Source organism: Myotis davidii, unplaced genomic scaffold (genome assembly GCF_000327345.1).
Source record: "Myotis davidii unplaced genomic scaffold, ASM32734v1 scaffold809, whole genome shotgun sequence".
Lineage (NCBI taxonomy): Eukaryota > Metazoa > Chordata > Mammalia > Chiroptera > Vespertilionidae > Myotis > Myotis davidii.
In genome coordinates, this window is record NW_006300017.1 from 1827276 (window position 1) to 1829457 (window position 2182).

Below are 2182 nucleotides of genomic sequence, written 5' to 3' on the forward strand. Positions count from 1 at the left end.
GTTGGAGTGGTGAGGTGGTGGGTGTTCAGGCTCGGATCAAAACTCGCCTGGCCTAATGGATTCAGCGCCCGCAGCTTCTGTGGTCCCGAGAATTAGGGCCCCTCTGCTCCTTCCTCACCAGCGTCTGGGGTCAGACCTGAGCGTCACTCATCACCGGGTATCCCTCTGCCTCCTCTGCGTCCAAAAGAATTGGGTTGAAATCAGCAGACTTGTCTTTATCCGACACTTCACCCGCTTCTCCGAGGCTCTGCGTCTGCACAGCCCAGAGCCCGCTGTGCCCGGAGGACAGCACGTACCTCACGCGCCCAGTGAGGCCTGGGGCTCGCCCAGGCTCCCCTGTGTCAGCCGTTGTTCTGATGGGGAAATGGTTATTGTCCCTCAGCATGGCGTGTGCCCCTTCTGCTTATTGTCACCATTTGATTTACAACCTTCAGGGAGCACTGACTGTTCTACTGGGCATGTGTGGGGCCCACCCTGCTGGGGGTGGGGAAGGGGTGGGCTGCTTGCTCTGGCAAGGGTGATGGGGAGGTGTGGGCTGTCCCTGAGGTCCTGGCCTACTCTGGGGTCCCTGCAGTCTCTTGCCCGATGGCAGTATGGCATCTGGCCTCGCTGAACCGGCCCCTGCGTAGTCCTGTCTATGGATGCACAGTAGCCATTCCGGGCACCTTGTGGGACCGGGAGCGGCCGAGGGTGCCTGAGCCAGGCAGCCCTGCCCCTGCCGCGCTGGACTCCAGCCGACGGAGCTCTGCCCACCATCGCGCACATGCACAGAACGGGTGTCTCTGTTTTCTGCAGGGAAATAACATGCTTTATCGGAAGCTTCTCCTTCCCTTCCTGCCGCCTCCTTCCCAGCGGCGTGGCCGGCAGGAGCTCTGAGGAGGGGTGGACGGTGACCCCCTCATTTCCCTCCCCTAGGCCTTGGAGGACCGAGGGATTGTGGAGCTGCTCTTGACTTCAGACAACAAGGACGGTCTGAGCAACGGGGTCATCGACGGAGGTGCGTGGAGGCGGGGGGCGCCCGGCCTGGCTGTGCACGCTGCCCGGGCAGCCGCTGCGCCCACGTCGGTCCTTCTCCCACTGCGTGGCACTGGGCCCGGAAGCGCTGGGGCATCCGTGTCCGAAGCGGACTTGCTGTCGCCAGCTCTGTCGTTCGATGATGTTTCTCTCTCATTGATGTTTCTAGCTCTCTGTCCCTCTCCCTTCCTCTCTGTCTCTAAACGTCAATTAAAAATGTTAAGAAACACCACCTTCAATTTAAAAACTATAACACATGATTGGGTAGAATAGAAAATCAGCCCTCGTCTGAGAAATGCACGGGGAGTCTGTATTTCGGCCGTCAGCCTGTCCTGGTGCTTGAGGTGCAGAGTCAAGATCCGACTCCAGGCTCCTTCAAGAGGGCGATAAGCAGAAATGCACTCCGGCTGGGAAAGCGACATTGATCAGAAGCGTGGTGAGGTCTGTGCTGAGGGCTGACGGTCCAGGTGAACAAGACCATCTGGCATCAGAGGAACCAGCTCTGATCCGGGCTGGGAAACGATGTCCAGATCAGTTCGCTTGTTCAGCTGGTGGATTGAGAAAGGTCCGGGGCAGTTCGGCAAGTCCTCCTGGCTTCGCGACAACACTTCACCTTCTCTTCTCTCCTTTCCACCCCAGTGCTGGCCACCATCAACCTACAGTCGCAACACGACCTGCAGTTACTGACCATCTTCCTCCTAAGTGTCCAGGTGAGCCCGGCCCGGGGAGCTGGCCGCCGCTCTGCGTGCATGTGGGGCTCTGAAGCGAGTTCGGTGCGGCCTCTTGGTCAGGAATTCTATCCGCTGCTCTTCGCCCTGCAGCTGGCGTCAGGGTGCCTCTTGGGGAGGGGGACCCTGGCACTGCCAGCTTTTCAGTTCACAGCCCGCCTTCCACGCTGCAAACCCTGACCCTGTGCACTGGGCTGCCACGCCCCGGCCAGGGGAGCCCTGTGCCCTGAGGCGTTGCAGTTGGGCCTGGAGTCATGTCCTAAGCCGGGGGTCCTCAAACTACGGCCCGCGGGCCACGTGCAAATACAAATATTGTATTTGTTCCCGTTTTGTTTTTTTACTTCAAAATAAGATATGTGCAGTGTGCATAGGAATTTGTTCATAGTTTTTTTTTAAACTATAGTCCCTCCAACGGTCTGAATGAGGGACAGTGAAGTGGC

General features: G+C 58.7%; 1 protein-coding gene across 1 annotated transcript in view; it reads left to right on the forward strand.

The window, feature by feature from the left end:
• Nucleotides 1–2182, forward strand: part of GLB1L2 (galactosidase beta 1 like 2) — a 27310-nt gene that overhangs the window by 17405 nt on the left and 7723 nt on the right. Inside the window, exons 8-9 of the mRNA XM_015571973.1 lie at nucleotides 916–997; nucleotides 1654–1724. Of these exons, the coding sequence (XP_015427459.1) occupies nucleotides 916–997; nucleotides 1654–1724 (153 nt within the window). The remainder of the gene's footprint in view (nucleotides 1–915; nucleotides 998–1653; nucleotides 1725–2182) is intronic.